We start from the raw sequence: 15,572 nt of genomic DNA on the forward strand, positions 1-15,572 counted from the left end.
TATAATATTCAATTAAAATGAATGTTGTAAAACATTATAACCTTACTTCTACATATAATGTCACCGCTTTATACAAACCGCACCCTTTAAACATTATTCTTTCTCCCTAAAGTAAACAATTTATATAAGATGTTGCAATGTTGCAATAATCTACACTGTCTATTTTATTGGGATTGTCTAGATTTGATGCTATCTTCAAAGAAGCGCCACTTTTTTATATTGTCACAGTTTCTATACTTTTTTATATTGTCACAGTTTCTACCAGTCATTTGCATAAATGAGTCCCCTCTTAAAAATCTATTTTTGATATAGATTTGGACCTAATTTTTAACGAATAAGTAATCTCTAATATGAAGAAAATGAATATATCAAAAAAATAAAATTTGTAAAAAATAATAATCGATAGTTTTATAAAGAAAATATTTAGACAATTGATTTTAACTTTTTTTTAGAGGGACCACCCATTTACATCCATCTTCGACATTGATGTTTTATGCCTTAGGGAATATAAATATAAAAGTGTGTCTCCCAACATATACAATAATTTTCTCGCTTTAAAAGATTTCAAATCTATGCCATCTACCTAAAATAGAAATAAGAGAAAGAGAACATGACAACCTTACTTCTACCTACAATTAAAGTTACGGCCTAATAAAAACCATACCCCTCTCTAGATTATTTCCAAATAAATTACCTATGCCATCTAGAAGCCAACCTCTCAGTTGTAGCATAGAGCATAAAAGGATGGAATTTCTATAAGGCGTAAGTTTTATAAAAACAAAATAAAGCCTTATCTCAAATCCTTGTTTAGAAAGCACTTTTGATAACAGAAAATCTCCATGATCGATCTAAAATCAATGATGAATCTAAAATCAATTTCCGATGCCAGCAATAAATTTTGAAACTCAAAAAATAATATCGAACTTGTGGATCCATGAACACTTATTTTTAGGGGTGAAATGGATGATCTAGATAATTTGTTATAATATAAATTATTTTTAGAGCTTAAAATATTAATTTCTTTTTTACAACTATAATGTTCAAGCTGAGATGATCCATTTAAAGATTTTCCAATGCTTGAATTATAATTTTCAATGGATTATGAGGTGAGGCTTTACTTAGTTTGATAGGGCCGAAGGCCTATCAAACCATTTTCCTTGTTAGCACGAAGTTTCTAATTGGAGATTTATTTTCAAATGTTGGGGCACCTATTTAGGAAGCAAAGTTTGAGGCCTTCTCTCCTTCTTGTTTCCTCTCTCTCCCTGTCAAACTCAGTGTGTTAATAATTCATACGAAGAAACTTCGGTTCTTGTGCTTTCAAGATGGATATTGAGATTCCATGGAATCTTACCACGAATTGGGAAGTTGCCCTAGGATCCCTTCACTCTTCACTTCGCATAGAGACAACGCCGCAAATCTCATATGAAACCTCAATTGATGAAGATCCTCTGGTTCTTGAGCCATCTCAAGAACCAGAGCCCTGTGAAGTCACGAGTAAGATGGTTTTCGACTCCCTTTCAGGTTTCATTTGATGTTTTGAAATGCGATGCTAGTTAATTTTAGGGGATGTTGCAATGAGTCTGTTTTTGTAGAGTTTGTGAAATTTGGAATTTTGTTTTGATGTATGATGATATGATCTGATTCATGATTTGGTGAATTCTGGTTCAGTTTAGGGTTTATTAGTGTGTAAATCAGTTCATAGTTCAAGACTTGCCTTTTGATTTTCAGTCTTTGATATTTTCAAAGTACGGTAACCTTTATTTTTAAAATTTCTGGCTATTTTACCATTTTCGGGGTTGCATTGGGTGCAATGGTCTGTTCTGGTTTGCTATAATCTCAAATTTCTTGATTCTAGTGCTACTTTAAAGATTTTCCTCGTAATATTAATTCCGGATAATTGTAATTAGAGTATGGGAATAATTTGATGTTCCTAAATTTCCTTTTTTGAGTTTTGAACTGGAGCTTTATGGTTTCTTTTAATGGAAAAGTAGTAAGCAAGATTAGTTTCCACTTTCATTAAGATCCCTTTAGTAATAATTTTCTCTATGGCTCTATAATCAAAGTTCTAGTAATTTATTTGCTTTCTTTATGAGGTTTAATTTGATCAACAGATTCTCTCCCTATGTTTCCATACAGTAACCCTCCAAAATCAAAACATTGTTTGCAAATATGGAAACTACGTCTTTATTGAACGTAGCTTATCTGAACTAGACATTATCTTGTTTCTGAATGATGGACAACTGAAATAGAGACTCGTATAAAAATATACATGCACCTGCTTCAGATGTTTTTTGAATAGGGAAACCAATAGTTTAGATTTTGAATAGATTGAACTCTCTATAATAGTGGAGAATGTGTTTGAAATTAATCTCAGGTTTTTGGATGATAACCGAAGTACAAACCAGTTGACTCGGTTTGGACTTTGAAATGAGGAATTCATGAGAAGGGGTTTGACATTTTTTAGTTTAAAGAAGCATTTACATGAAGGATCTTTGTTGACTTGGGTATTACTTAGGCATATTGCTTTATCAGAAACGAAGGCCACCCATGTCTGGAATTTATGAAGAATTTATTCAGCAAAATCGATGCACAGAAAATTTGGTGATCCATTGTAATTCTTTGTTCCCACCCCATATGAAATGGAAGGAGGAGGTTCCTGTTAGTAGCTTCTATTTTATTTTTCCTTTTTGGTACTTAGTCACTTAACCAATCAAGCCCAAGCCCATTTCCTTTTCACTTGCTTCTTTTATCTTTGATAAAATAGTTCTACTGATCATCTACAGCACAAAGATTCTTGGTTTTCTGCCTTTTCTGTTTTCTGTAACATGCAAAAGAAACCTGAGGCCACCTCTTTCTTTATTGCAATTTTATACAAAATATGGACAGGAAGTCTTGTTCCAATGGCAACTCCTTAACTAATCCCTGTTCAGGATGTCTTGCTCTGTTTTCAACTTCTCACGTAATCCTGTAGAAAAATATGAAGAATACAAAATGTAGCATTAGAAGAAAGATGATGGAAACTGCAGTTGGAGGATAAAACAGAGGATCTCCCTATGAGCTTAGCTGAATCAAGTTCTTGAATAACAATGAGAGGATAGAAGGGATCGTGGATAGACATTGTGGGGGAGGAAGAGAAAAAAGAAAAAAGGGGGAGGAATCAAATTCTAACAGATCGGCAGACATGGTATTATGTAAGAGAATAAGATAGCCATGCGAAGCCTTCCTTTTAGGATTGACGATTTATTAGTCATTGTGGTTTATGCTTATGTCAGCATTTCATGATAGTCTATGGAAATATTTATTATCATTGTTTGACAACAAATGACTCAATGAGTGAACTTTTGTACATCAGTAGCATTTAATCTTGCACATGCAAGTCTTCAGTCTTAAATTCTTTATGAGAACTCTTAGTTGTATAAAATTCATTGAGTAAAATTTTACACAAGCTTTGGATAAGTCTTTCGGTTTCCATTTATAACCCTCCTACCTGGTGTATGGTTCAAACAGATAAAGTAGGTGGTCCATAAAGGTGTTCTTTATGTACAATGAATTGGGCCTCAATGGAATAGCATTTAATACTAGCTATTGGCAACTATGTAGATTTTCTGCTTTCAATGATTCTGGTGTGCCGAAAAACGCTGAACACATTATGCACATCTATTTTCTGTAATTTGTGCTTTGGCTAGTTCCTGCTCTCGAACTTTTCTTAACTGGTCACTGTAACAAGAACATTGGCTTTGGTAGCTGTTGTCATTGTGAAATCTGAGCTTTCAGTGGCATCAGGAGGGGATTAGGGCATTCATGTTGCTTCATAGATCACCTTGCCTTTATCTTATTACTTTGGGAATCGCATACCATATAGCAAGGATCATGTCACCAAGTCACATGCTAATATGTACAATATTAGTGAGTAACCATAGATGCATATGCCTTTCTATATGTACCTATTTCTCTGCCCTTATTCGTTTGGTTGAATGAATTGAACTTCCATATTCAAACTAATTGACAAAATCATGGCAACTGAATCTTACATCAGCTCTACACAACCACGATGAATACCATCGTCAGCATGCTCATTATTATTGAAAGCTGAATTGCTTGTCTACTAGCCTTGCTGCCCCTTATCCTGAATATTGATCCTTAATAATTTACTAATATCTGAGGAACTTCACGATTGCTTGTTATTGCAGAATGCTGGTTATGTTCAACAGAAAAAATCTAATTTGTTTTTTTTTTCATGCATATGTACTTTAACAAACTGCAGTCAGTTTCAAGCAAAGGCATGTCATAGAACGTGTCTATGTCTGCAGTACTGCTCGGGTATATGAAATATATTATGGAACTGATCAAAACAATGTAAATGAGTATCTTTGTACTGTTCGATGTGGAGTTGTGTCTAGAGAAAAGGAATCAGTTCAACCAATCGAAGGTCGGTCATCTTCTGATTGCTCTAAATTTTCAACAGAATTTATGGAATCACCCATAGAGCCAACTAAGAATGACATCCAAAGTGCCGACGAAGATAGCTGGGTTGAAGTGAAGGTTCGTGATTCTATTGTTCTGGAAGAAGTTGCTAGTTCTGGGTCTAAGAAATCAGGTGAGAAAGGGTGCAAAAGTGAGCTCATCTTCTATGAGGCAGCAGCAGAGATTTCAGATGCAGAGCCATGCATGTGTCTCAAACTTCGATTGCTCTCACTTCAGGATAAGGCATCTGTTTGTATAGAAGATATATCTGTTACTGCAGAGCCTGTCCAAACGATAGAGGCAGAAAGTCCTCCGCGACAAATGGAAAGCTCAGCAGGGTCACTATTGGCAATGCTTGTTCCAAGCCTTCTGCAACTAAGGGGAACTGGATTCACTCGAATGCAAAGTAAACCATTTTCTGATGTCAGAGGAAGGCAGGAATTCCCAGAAAGTCCATCAAGAGCAACGGAGTCCATTGCTCCTTTAAGGAAAATGGCAAATGGGACATCTTCAACACAACCAGAAGCTCAAGAGGAGAGACATAAGGAACAAGCAGGAAATCAACATGGCAGGATAGGGCCAGAACTTGGTGAGCAAATAACATTAATTTATGATACAATCACACATAAGGAGCAAGCAGATGATGAAAACGTACACAGGGGATCAGAAGCTGGTCGACAAGTACCACTTAAAGAGATATCAGAGACACCAAATGCAAGAGAGATCAATGCTGATGGAACTGTACAATGTGAAAGATTATCTGATCGCTCATATTTTGAGCATGCATTGGAGCAGCTGTCTCAACGAGTGGACAAGATCGAGGCTTTCTGTTCAAGGGTCGAGGAAAGCATGTGGAAGCCACTTGGCATCATGGAAACAAGGCTTCAACAAATTGAACAGAAGCTTGAAGACCTAAGTTTGGCTCATCAATCTTCTTTATTACACTCGAACCCAGGCACTGCAGCCCACGAAGCTTCTAGCTCTGCCTCCAATTCAGATTCTCCTTCAGTTTCTGGGAATCCCAATCACATCAACAATGGGATAAGCCCCATAAATCAAAGCTTTTACAATGGTGATGACCATGATGTTAGCCATGTTGATAATGTCAATGGTGTTGTTGATATTGGTGTTAGGAGTAGTGATGGTGTTGATGGTGCTGATGGTTTTGATGTTCATGCTAGTGTTGGTTCCAGTGATGGTAATGGTACTTGTAAGGAATTGGTACAACAAGATGCTGTTGATGTGTCTGATGAAATTGTATTGAAACCCCGTTTCTCTATTGATGATGCATTGGTTTCTGCTTTGACTGCATTTTCTGCATCAGCTTGTGCCTCTACTGAGATTTGCAGTGAAGAACTCGATAAGCCTACATTGAACTGCTGTGATGATAGGGTAGAAAATGAAAATCCTGGCACAACCGATTCCTGCGATAGCATTCAACATCAAGAGCAAGAGGATCATTGTGTGGGTTGCTATGAATACAATGGATTGGGTTCTGATTCAACTTCAGTCCAGTATGTTAGTCAGGGGAGTATGGTTTCTTCTCCCTGCAATTCACCTTCCCATAATGGTCAAGACCGAAACCTGAGTCAAGAACAGTGGCCTGATGAAGTTGATATAGATATGGCTTGTACTGTAGATGTCCCGGGTTGCAACAGCAGTGAAATAAATGATCTGAATTACCCACATGGTCTGATTATTAATGAACCTGCCCCTAGTTTCTCTCTCTTGGATGTGGAATTCACTTCAAGCAAGGATTTCCAAGGAGGGATTTCACTAGAAGCTCTTCTAGGTGATTTTTCTGTGAATGAAGGAGAGCCCAAAAGGGATTTTCAAGGAAGGCTGCCACTTGAAGCTCTTCAAGATGAACGTCCTGCAAGTGAGTTTAACAAAGCAGCTATTATTCAGGAAGTTGACCTGTTCTATTTGGAGGGTGAAGTACAGAATGATGATCGAGTGGACAAGCTGTTCTTTACAGAGGATCAAGAGCTGAAAGATGTCAAAATAAGCAATCTGTTCTTCATAGAGGATGAAGGGCTACAGGATCCTAGCGTATTCAGCGTGATATCCCAGGCCAGTGGATTGAATGTGGATCAAGCCATTGTTGCCGAAACTTTTACGAGCCTTATATAGCAATGTGAAGTGGAGAAAACAATATGGGGTAAACCCTGGCTATTTGTCTTTGCAGTTATTCCTACTTTCTTATATGTAAATATTCTTTATGCACAATCCCATAATGAATGAGCTTTGAGGTGATGGTATGCATATAAAGGCATATGATCTTTCTGGAACTCTACCACTCCACATTTCAGGATTCAATTTCTTAGTCACTGTAGATTAGAACAGACAAAAAATTTCCATTCCACCTAAACTGTCATATCGCCATTTACAGTTTTACATTACAGAATACACAGCAACAGTTGTACAAGGACTTTCATCTATATATGAATGAGGATTTCTCCTTTATCTTCTTTGGAGTAGATTGTCAAACTCACCAGTGCACATGCCATTTCTGTGAAATTAATATAATTATGATGCAGATTAATTTCTTGTAAAAACTACATAAAAGAGGTTAAGTATCATTTAAAGGGTTAAGACCTCTAACAAAATCATTAAAGGGGTCAAAAGATTCCAATTAACATTAGACGGTTTACTTGTTAAATTTTCATTTTACTCAGGTATCTCTTTAAATAAAATTTTCAAAAATACCCTAATCAACTTTGTTCAAGGTTGGGAAGATTAAACAACCAAGAACATTTTAGTAATTTGACCTACCTAGAACAAGCATGGTACCCTTGTCCTTTGATTGGTGCCTCTTGGGTGGATCAAATTACCAAAATGTCCTTGTTGGTTTAGGATCTTACCTTGGAAAGGGGTAATTTGGGTATTTTAAAAATATTTTTTGGGACGTACATGAGTGAAATGAAAATTAAAAAAAACCAATCCTCTAGTATTAATTGGGATGTTTTGACTCCCTTAGTGACTTTGTATGTGGTTTTGACCCCCTAAATGATTTTGTGTGAGAGAGAGAGAGAGTTACTCAAGTTTACCCTCATTGACGTTCTAATCTTGGGGAGATGGCCAAAATTCTTGGCTAGCATATGGCAGCATGGGATTTCCACGATGGTCGGTTCCCCAAGAAAAAGAGGGTTACTAATTTTATTAACCAGCTTGCGACTGTGGCTTGTACAGTACATTGACTATTCCTGTGACTTGCGTAATTGTTATTAAGTGATCATCATTATCCAAGCTTTATCCCTATTATTTGGGGTTAATTATATGATTTATGTTCCTCTATTCTTTTGTATTATGGATCATACCTTCAATAAGATCAAGAGTTACCATATATTTTCTCACTACTTTTATCTATGACTTTTGAAAAAGGCTTTCCCCTTGCCCTTTTAGAGCCTTCCATTTGAATTAAACTTGCTAATTGGTGTTGTATTAGGTCTACATTGCACACAGTCCACTTAAGTCTACTTTTCCTCATCTTATTGCCTATTGAAGCTACATCTAAGTTTGCTCATATGTATTTATTTCGAATTCTATTTTTTCTTGTCTTACCACTCTTCCATCTCAATATCATCATCTCAGCTACGTTCATCCTATGGTTATGTTGTTTCTCGACAGCTCAACATTCTGTCTTGTAAAATATGGTCGGTCTTACAGTCGTCTTATAGAAATGACCTCTGCCCTCATTTATATCAAAGGTTCCTCCAAACATTGTGTTTTCATAGTGTTCGTTATTTAACAATTTTTTAAAATAAATTGTCAACCTTTCATTGACTTCGTCATCTTTCACTTGATCCCTACACTTCCTCTTTCTCATTTTTGTTAGTTTGAAGATATCTTTTTCACATTCTCTTGTCCCTAGTTTATTGTATAGATTATCATATGCTTTAAGTTTTAGCCTTGCTATTTTCTTATTGTGTTTTATAGCATTTTTATATTCTTCTGAGTTTTCATCATTTTTCTTATATTGTGAACCTTTACAACATGACCTCCTCACACTACCATCAGGTTTTTTTGGCGAATTTTGTTTTCCTCTAGTTTTTTCTAGAATTTCGTTTGTCACTTTTTTAATGCAATTGACTATCTCATTTCACAACATTGACTTCGTGCTCATAATTCTGTTTTCCTTCTTTTTACCAATTTATCCTTAAATACGTCTATGTTATATTTTTTTAAATTCCACTACCTAGTTTTTGGACACCTATTAGTTTTATTCTTACTCTTCATCTCTTTAAGTATATGTCCATAACCATGAGATTATGTTGCATGGTCAAACTTTCTCCTGGGATAACCTCGTAGTCTTTACATGATGGTCTATTTATCTTATTGACTAGAAAGAAGTCTATCGAGCTTTTTTATGATTAAGGCTTAATGAAGTGTGTGATGGGCAAGAGGCTAAGTTGTATGCATCTTATTTGAACTATCACTCCTGAAATGTCTGGTTTAACTTGATTCTATTTCTTTAAAGACTTTTTTTAAGGGAAACCAATGCTCTACTTCATAATTGACACATGATAGAGCCCAATCATTCGGCATAATGATTGTCTTGTAAAATGTAAAGCTCAATTATAAACACCATATGTAGCTGTGGAGAATAACACTTTTCCTGTCTCAAGAATAACACTTTTCCTGTCTCGATACTTCAATACAAATGGGTCGAAAGCCAAGATGTGAGCTGTACAAATCTACTTATCATGTTGCCTATAAAAGCACCATGGATGATGTGCCAGACTTAACACTAATTATTTGTATGGTACAAGCATAAGGGGAAATAATCATCTTTAATCATCTCTCTTTTTTGTTTTGTCATAATGTCTTGCTGGATCTCAAATGCGTGATGGGCCTCCTGTAACAATTTACCATTTCCGTGATCCATCCAAAATTTTCCGTGATCTATCCAATATTGGAAAGCGCCGGTCCTAATAGACACAAGTTCAATTAGAATCAGGGTTTGAAAACTCGTCGAGTCGAGTCGAGCCGGACTCGTCCGGTTCGATTTGGGAATTGTCTGCAACCGAGCAGGTTTCACAAAAAATCCGGGAATCGCCCGTGTCCAGAGAGAACCGGGCTATTCCCAATAGTGAATCGCGAGTCTCACCGAAAAAACCTGGGCATTCTAGTAATTTTTGGGTTTACACGTGGCCGCCTCACAGGAGCAATACGCGGCACTTATAAATCCTCCACACGTGGTAACTCACCTCACATGTATGCCCCCTCGCTTTTCTACCCGCACAATGCAACATATATTACACAGGAATTTATAGAGAACAAAACACGCTCATCCATCGACGTGGGATAATACCCACAAAAAATCATTAAAGCAAGAAGATTGAATATAAATTATTATAGAAGCTAATAAAATCACATTAGGCGACGTGGCTGTGTTGGTTGACATCTTCGATTTTTCGGTGGATGTCTAGAGTTTGAACTTTTTAGCGCGCGTTCTCGTTTATATTTTTGTTATAAACAAAAGCAGAAAATACTGTTGTAAAAAAATAAAAAAAATAAAAAATAAAAGGCTATTCAAGATCAAGATAAAAAAGATAATACAACATTTTTTTATCTTGTAAAAAAAATACAAAGTAATATAACAAGTATTTATTACAAAAAAATAAAACAAAAAGCATAAAAACAAAAAGTGTACTTTGGCAGCATCATTCTTTTATTTTTCTTGTAAAAAAAAAAAAAAAGTAATACAACAAGCAAAAAAAAATGTAGTACAACATCTTCTTCTTTTGTAAAAAAAAAAAAAAAAAAAAAGATAATCAGCAAGTATCATATTTTTCTTGTAAAAAAAAAAAAAAAAGATAACACAATAAGTATTTCTTGTCAAAAAAATAAAAAGTATTTCTTAATACAACCTAAGAATAAATGGTCTAATTATATTTTTTATTTTTATAACATGATGGTCTCTAACATAAATTTAGCAATATTAATTTAAAGATAGGATTCATACAATGAGGCCATTTGAAATCTCTCTCTTTCTATTAACAATCTCTTCCACTAATTTATTCTAGAAACCTAAAAAATTAAAGAAAATTGGTACTCATTCTAATAATTTCTACATTGATAACCAAATCTTTTATTTTATTTTTTAATTTTTGTATTATAAATCATGTAGTGTACTATTTTTCTTACAGTTGTCAATAATACAATTTAAATTAGATTATATTAGAAAAATATTTTGGATTTGTTATTATTTATATAATAAAATAATTATAAAATATTGTTGGTATATAATATTATAGTTAGTTAGGTTGTAATAATTTGGGTTTTTTTAGCAGATTAGGGTTTTCCGTTAATTCGATATTTTAGTGGTCAAATTTTCATCGATTTAGTCAACTCTTTATTGTAGTCCATGATAATTCTATGATTTCTTTTGTGTGATGTAAATTTAATGGTCAACATAAGTTCATATAGGGAAAGAACATCTCAATATTCATAAATTGATGAAAACAATGAAAGTTAATAATGTAGTAACCCCATTTCTTATTGGATTCCTAAAAAACCATATTTATAATGAATTTTAATAATTTTTTTGAATTTTTTTAAGGCTTAATCCGAGCGATTCGGCCCGATTTTTTATCCGAATCACTGATTTGTTGATCCGGATCGGTTATTGGTATGCCCGATCCGGGTCACCAATCCGTTTTTTAAACCACTTATTAGAAAGTTGTTTGTGCTACTTTTCCAATTAAACATAGATACTGCCAAACCCTCTCCAATTAATGCCCACATTTTGTTGAAGAATAAGAGCATTACGGAAGAATTCCGTTAGCTTCGTGAGTCTCTCACAAAAATGGAGCCATGGAGAATTCAATTTTTGGTCAAAGAAGGATGCATAGGTGAGATCAAATCATTGGAAATTTGCAGTCCTCTCTTCTAATTTCTGTGTTAATTGTTCCATTATGTATTGGTGCGTCTGAATTTTAAAATTTCAATGAAAAGTTAGTTAATGAAATAGGAGAAAGAGAGTTCTTGCTCTATCCTTGTCTCCATGGTTATTGGCAGTATTGTGGAGCTTCTAGGGGACTTCACTGCATGGATTCTTGGTGTCTTAAGCATACACCAGTGAGGTTCTCTTCCACCTTCCATGACTCAGAGAATGTAATCCTTTGTGTGCTGCATCATTTATATCTTGTGACTTCTTGTATTCCTTGTTCAGAGGGACTCGATGCCTCAAAAAATTGCAGCATTTTTGGAAGGTGGTTTGGAATTTCATTTTAAATCCATAGCTTCAAATGCTCCCTAAAATTATTTAGGTGGATAAGACTCTCACCAAGACAATAGCTATTCCAGTCTTTTTGAATCTCTGGACATGGTTCAAATATCATTAGATAACAATCATAGGATCTTTTACACTCTTACTGGTGGCCACCTTTAATGTCATATACTTGGCGCAGGTGTGTTTGTTGTATATAGATGACTGACATAATGGCCATTATTTTGTCAAGTTGTGTTGTGTAACACTGAAAAAAAAGAGTTATAATGGCCTTTGAAAGACAATATTCTAGAACAAATTTTTAAAGGAAATCTGCACTATTTAACGCTTTTAGTAGAATGAGGTCACAAATATTATTGACCGTTAGATATGAGATGCGATGGTTGGGGATACGTCATTGTCTGGGCACAAAGTTAAAAATAAAATTTCTTGAATGTTGTGAAATATTTCGATATGTGGGATTTTACATCCAATAGCTATTGTAACCAATGTTATCAAATTCGTTTCGTTTTGGCCGAAGCCTTCGAATTTTAAGCATAAATCAAAGCGAAGAGAAGCGTTGTATTGTCGCTTCGATCAGATTCATGCCGCTTCGGGCTGCTTCAGGTCTGTTTCGGCCAAAGCTACGAGCTGCTTTGGTCAGAAAAGAAACACCTATATAAAAGTATTTTTTTTAAAAAAAATTATATATATATATATATTATTTATTTATATTAAATTAAAAAAAAAAAGGTACAAAGTCTTTCTTCAAATTGGTTGAAATATCGAATTGCTTCATTTTTCGCACCAAACCGAAGAGGACTCCAAACTGAATCCGTCATTGAATGTAACCACCTTAAAATAAAAGTAGAAGATCTTATGTTGTGATCTCATTTTCAAAATACATTTCAATATGTAGAATAAAGGGTAAATGACTCGTCTGATTGAACTTGGAGCTCCAAAAGAATCTTCCCTAGTGTTCTTGATCTATGGCCTATTTTGTAATGAACGGTCCATATTTGATTTTAGGAGGTCCTAGTGGATTTTGGGCCTTGTTGGGGATTGGTTAAACCCCGTGTTTGAAAAATCGGCCGAGTCAGCTCGGACTTGATTGAGTTACTCGGGCTTGGGCAGTAATTGAGTTGTGTTGAGTAAGGGGTCCAACTCGAGGAAAAGAAGTTCAGGACCTATGGGCCTTCTGCCTCTACTCGGCATTACTCCAACAAGCTTTCACCCATTGCGTTAAAAAAAAATTCAAAAAAATAAGATATCTATTTATAACATGTTTATTTATGTGTTCTATAATTTAGGCAAAGATTGGAAAATAATTTAGTCAAAATACCCTTAGTAGTAACACATTGCTTTTTCAGAATTTATTTTTACTACTTTTTTAACCTCATTTAGATGGGCTTTGTTTTATCTTACTTTATATATATATATATATCTATATATATATATATATATATATATATTATTTTTAAATTAACATTTTTTTGCTGGCATGGGCCAAATACTCGGCTCGAGCTCGGGCATGGGCCAAGTACGTAGCTCGATTCATTCATTCCAGCACTGGTTAAGCTCATCCCGCACCTTAATAATAATGGTTTTTGAGGTGGGTAGTTTGGTGTGCCGGGTTACTGACCAATGAGCACATGTTATAAATAGATTTTCATGGGTATTTCTTAAGCCATTGTTAAAGTAGAGCACTAAGTGGGTAGAGAACTAGTTTTTACAGTACTTAAGCCATTGGGTTCATTGTTCCATGGCGATTATGCAAAAATACGGGTTACTGACCAATGAAAATAAAAAAATCTATTTATAACATGTTTATTTTTGTGATCGAAAAGTATTTTGGCCGTGAATACTTTTTTATTTTTTTTCATATTTTTTCAATTTTTTCAAAAATACCTCCAATTTTTCATATTTTATCTACTTCTTTAACCAGACTTTTTTTGTCTTATTAAACATATATTTCTTATTTTTAACTTTTTTAAAAAAAATTAACACTTTTTTGCTGCTATAGTACTCGGCTTGGGCATGGCCAAGTACTTAGCTTGAGTCGTTCATTCCAACACTGGTTACGCCCATCCCGCACCTCAATAGTGGCTATGAGGTGGGTGGAGCACCAAGTATGGTGCGCTGGGTGGAGCACGATTTCATTGCCTAAAATGAAACAAAAGCAAAGGCCTTTCAGCAAAAACACTAGTTACTTACCAATGAAAATAAGAAATCTATTTATAAAATGTTAACACTACTTACTTACCAATGAAAATAAGAAATTTATTTCTATCATTTTGGCAAAGATTAGAAAGTATTTTGGTGATGAAAATAAAAAAACTATTTATAATAAAATTTTTTTTTTAATTATTTTAAAAATACCCCAAGTCAAACACTGATTTTTCAAAATCTATTTTTTTTTTAACCTCATTTAGATGTGTTTCGTTTAAGGAAAAAGTTTATATAAGAATGCAACCTTATAATGTAAAACTACGGATGCACCTCAAAAATCTATCGGAAAATATAGTTTTAATGTTGAAAAACCCTTTGATTGATCAGCTCGACATCGAGATGTATGACCATGAAAAATAAAAAGATTTTAAGTCTCAGAAATAGTGCATGTTACAACATATTATCTACAACGTCCATTTTCAATATTTTCATGTCTTTATAGATCTACTTAATTTAAAATTTTATAATTAGATATAAAAATAGATTTTGAAACAATCCTAAGACCATTTTACATCAAAATTATATAATATGATAAAATTTGAAGGTGCACTTTACCTCTACAGCTACGGATTTGTTTAATCTTACTTTAAACATATATTTCTTATTTTTTATTTTTTTTATTTTTATTTTTTATTCAACTGTACCCTTTGTTTAATCTTACTTTAAACATGTATTTCTTATTTTCTTATTTTATTTTATTATTATTTTTATTTTAAATTAGGATTTCATATATTTCTTATTTTTTATTTTTTTTATTTTTATTTTAATCAGGGTTTTAAAAATTGACGAGTCCGAAGTCGGGCCGATCCTACAAGTCAAGGCGAGTTGTTACCTAAGGACATTTTGGTAAATGTTTTTTAAAATATCATTTCAGGTTAACCTTTATCTCCATCGCGCTCTCATTAAAGCTTTTGTAAAGGTATTTATATCTTATTGACTTTCTTCAATTCTTCGATGTGAGACTTGCACTAAGCCACATTATATCTAAAATTTATATAATATATGTAATTATTGTACAAAACTTTTTAGCAGTGTGTAAATGGCTGTTGTGGTTAGCAGCAAAGGTTTTATGCGTGATCCAAGTTTGAATCTCAGTTGGGACGCTTTTTCAAAATTCACTTTTTGTCTTCATAAAAAAAATTTTAAAAAATAATATCATAAAAAAAAATTTAAAAAATAATATCATAAATTAATAATAATAATATCATAAAAAAAAAGAAGATAGGTTTTTACTTTGGTCTTAAAAAAAAAAAAAAAATTTATCTTCATAAAAAAAAAGAAAAGATAGGTTTTTACTTTTGTCTTAAAAAAAAAAAGAAGATAGGTTTTTACTTTTGTCTTAAAAAGAAAAAAGAAGATAGGGTTTTACTTTTGTCTTAAAAAAAAACCTAAAATGAAGAAAATAATATGATAAAAGAAAAAAATAAAATAAAAAGTAATACACCAAGCAAAAAAAAAAAAGGTAATATAACATCTTCTTTTTTTTCTTGTCAAAAAAAAAAAAAAAAGTAACACAACAAATATCATATTGTCTCGGAAAAAAAAAATACAACAAGTATTTCTTGTCAAAAAAAATAAAAGTACAACAAATATTTTTTAATACAAACTAGGAATAACTTATCTAATTATATTTTTTATTTTTATAATATGGTAAGCTTTAACACAA

General features: G+C 33.5%; 1 protein-coding gene across 4 annotated transcripts; it reads left to right on the top strand.

The window, feature by feature from the left end:
• The first annotated feature begins 1,230 nt into the window (after positions 1 to 1,230).
• LOC18428975 (40S ribosomal protein S27) lies at positions 1,231 to 6,930 on the top strand. Of its 4 annotated transcripts, none has more exons than XM_088863170.1 (2): positions 1,231 to 1,521; positions 4,265 to 6,930. In XM_088863170.1, the coding sequence occupies exons 1-2, from the start codon at positions 1,323 to 1,325 to the stop codon at positions 6,595 to 6,597; spliced, it is 2,532 nt and encodes an 843-aa protein (XP_088719296.1). In that variant the 5' UTR covers positions 1,231 to 1,322; the 3' UTR covers positions 6,598 to 6,930. The 4 variants fall into 4 exon arrangements, with proteins under 4 accessions (XP_088719296.1, XP_088719297.1, XP_006838334.1 ...); XM_088863171.1 differs by having other exon boundaries at positions 4,466 to 6,930; XM_006838271.4 differs by having other exon boundaries at positions 1,231 to 1,494.
• The last annotated feature ends 8,642 nt before the right edge of the window (positions 6,931 to 15,572 follow it).

The sequence above is a fragment of the Amborella trichopoda genome, chromosome 3 (genome assembly GCF_054954075.1).
Source record: "Amborella trichopoda isolate Santa Cruz 75 chromosome 3, AtrichopodaSantaCruz75HAP2 v2.0, whole genome shotgun sequence".
Taxonomy (NCBI): domain Eukaryota; kingdom Viridiplantae; phylum Streptophyta; class Magnoliopsida; order Amborellales; family Amborellaceae; genus Amborella; species Amborella trichopoda.

Bases quoted from the DNA above. Each gene is read 5' to 3' on its own strand.
- LOC18428975 (XM_088863170.1), top strand. From the start codon at position 1,323: ATGGATATTGAGATTCCATGGAATCTTACCACGAATTGGGAAGTTGCC. The intron at 1,522-4,264 runs GTTTCATTTGAT...AACAAACTGCAG, and splicing joins GGTTTTCGACTCCCTTTCAG to TCAGTTTCAAGCAAAGGCAT.